General features: G+C 45.8%; 1 protein-coding gene across 1 annotated transcript; it reads right to left on the reverse strand.

Annotated features, from left to right (window-relative positions):
- Positions 1 to 268: 268 nt before the first annotated feature.
- On the reverse strand, positions 269 to 640 carry LOC123642751 (keratin-associated protein 8-1). Its single transcript, XM_045558157.1, has one exon. It carries the CDS (start codon positions 573 to 575, stop codon positions 384 to 386), a length of 192 nt encoding a protein of 63 aa, XP_045414113.1. The 5' UTR covers positions 576 to 640; the 3' UTR covers positions 269 to 383.
- Between the last annotated feature and the right edge of the window lie 291 nt (positions 641 to 931).

Raw genomic sequence — 931 nt, forward strand, 5'->3', positions numbered from 1 at the left:
AAATATGTGCACACCGAGAAAGAAAACCCCACTCTCAGATAAGACTCGTTTGCTAGCTGAGACAAGTTTATTGAGATTTTGACAGACATATCCACAGCATCATGACAAGAGCCATGAGCGTCATGAAAAATTCAAAAGTAATACGTGTCGAGTGTCAATTTTCTGAAAATGTCCCAGCAAACATCACGCAGGAAAGGCAGCTTGAGGCAGCATCTGGTTTTTCATTTTCTTCCCTTTGGGACTCTGGTGCTAGGTCTGAAACGCAATGACTCTGAGCTTGATGAGCAGATGAAGACTGAGGGAGTAGACACAGGAGGAACCTGCAGATGTGCTGCTCAGCCTTCAAGGGAGAGAAGATTCTACGCCTCAGGGATTTCAGCACATCAGTAGAGAGCAAATGGCCAGTATCTTCTGTAGCCGTTAGCCCCGCAGCCATTGTAGCCATAGCCCAAGCCATAGCCCACTGGGGAGTAGGTGCTGCCGAAGCCACAACCGACGCTGTATCCCAGAGGGTAGCCAAAGCTGCCCCAGTAGCATCCTGGGAAGACAGCATCGGAGAAGTTGTAGAAGGACATGGTATTGGGAGTAGAGAGCTGAGGTAGCAGGGGAATGTGTTTCCTCGGTGTGTGATGGAGTCCTAGTCTCAGAACTCTCTTTATATACCCTGGCTCTGGGGTGTGGTGAAAAGCTTACTGTGCTCATTTTCATTCTTGACACCAATTTGCATGACAAAAAAGCTCATTAACTTGCTTTGCTCTTGCTTAAGAAGTCTTTACAGTTGCTTAAGAAAGCTCTCATGTGATAGAACCAAAGAGAAGATACCTTCAAACAAATTATGTCCCTTCCTAAAAAAATTATTGCAGTGACTTCAAAGCATTTGGTCTCATAGACCCTACATATAACTCTCTGCAGGCAGGCTTTGTAAGACCAA

The sequence above is a fragment of the Lemur catta genome, chromosome 1, assembly GCF_020740605.2.
Source record: "Lemur catta isolate mLemCat1 chromosome 1, mLemCat1.pri, whole genome shotgun sequence".
In the NCBI taxonomy this organism is placed as follows: domain Eukaryota; kingdom Metazoa; phylum Chordata; class Mammalia; order Primates; family Lemuridae; genus Lemur; species Lemur catta.

What these genes read in the sequence shown, in the direction of transcription:
- LOC123642751 (XM_045558157.1), bottom strand. Translation starts at nt 575, where the DNA reads ATGTCCTTCTACAACTTCTCCGATGCTGTCTTCCCAGGATGCTACTGG.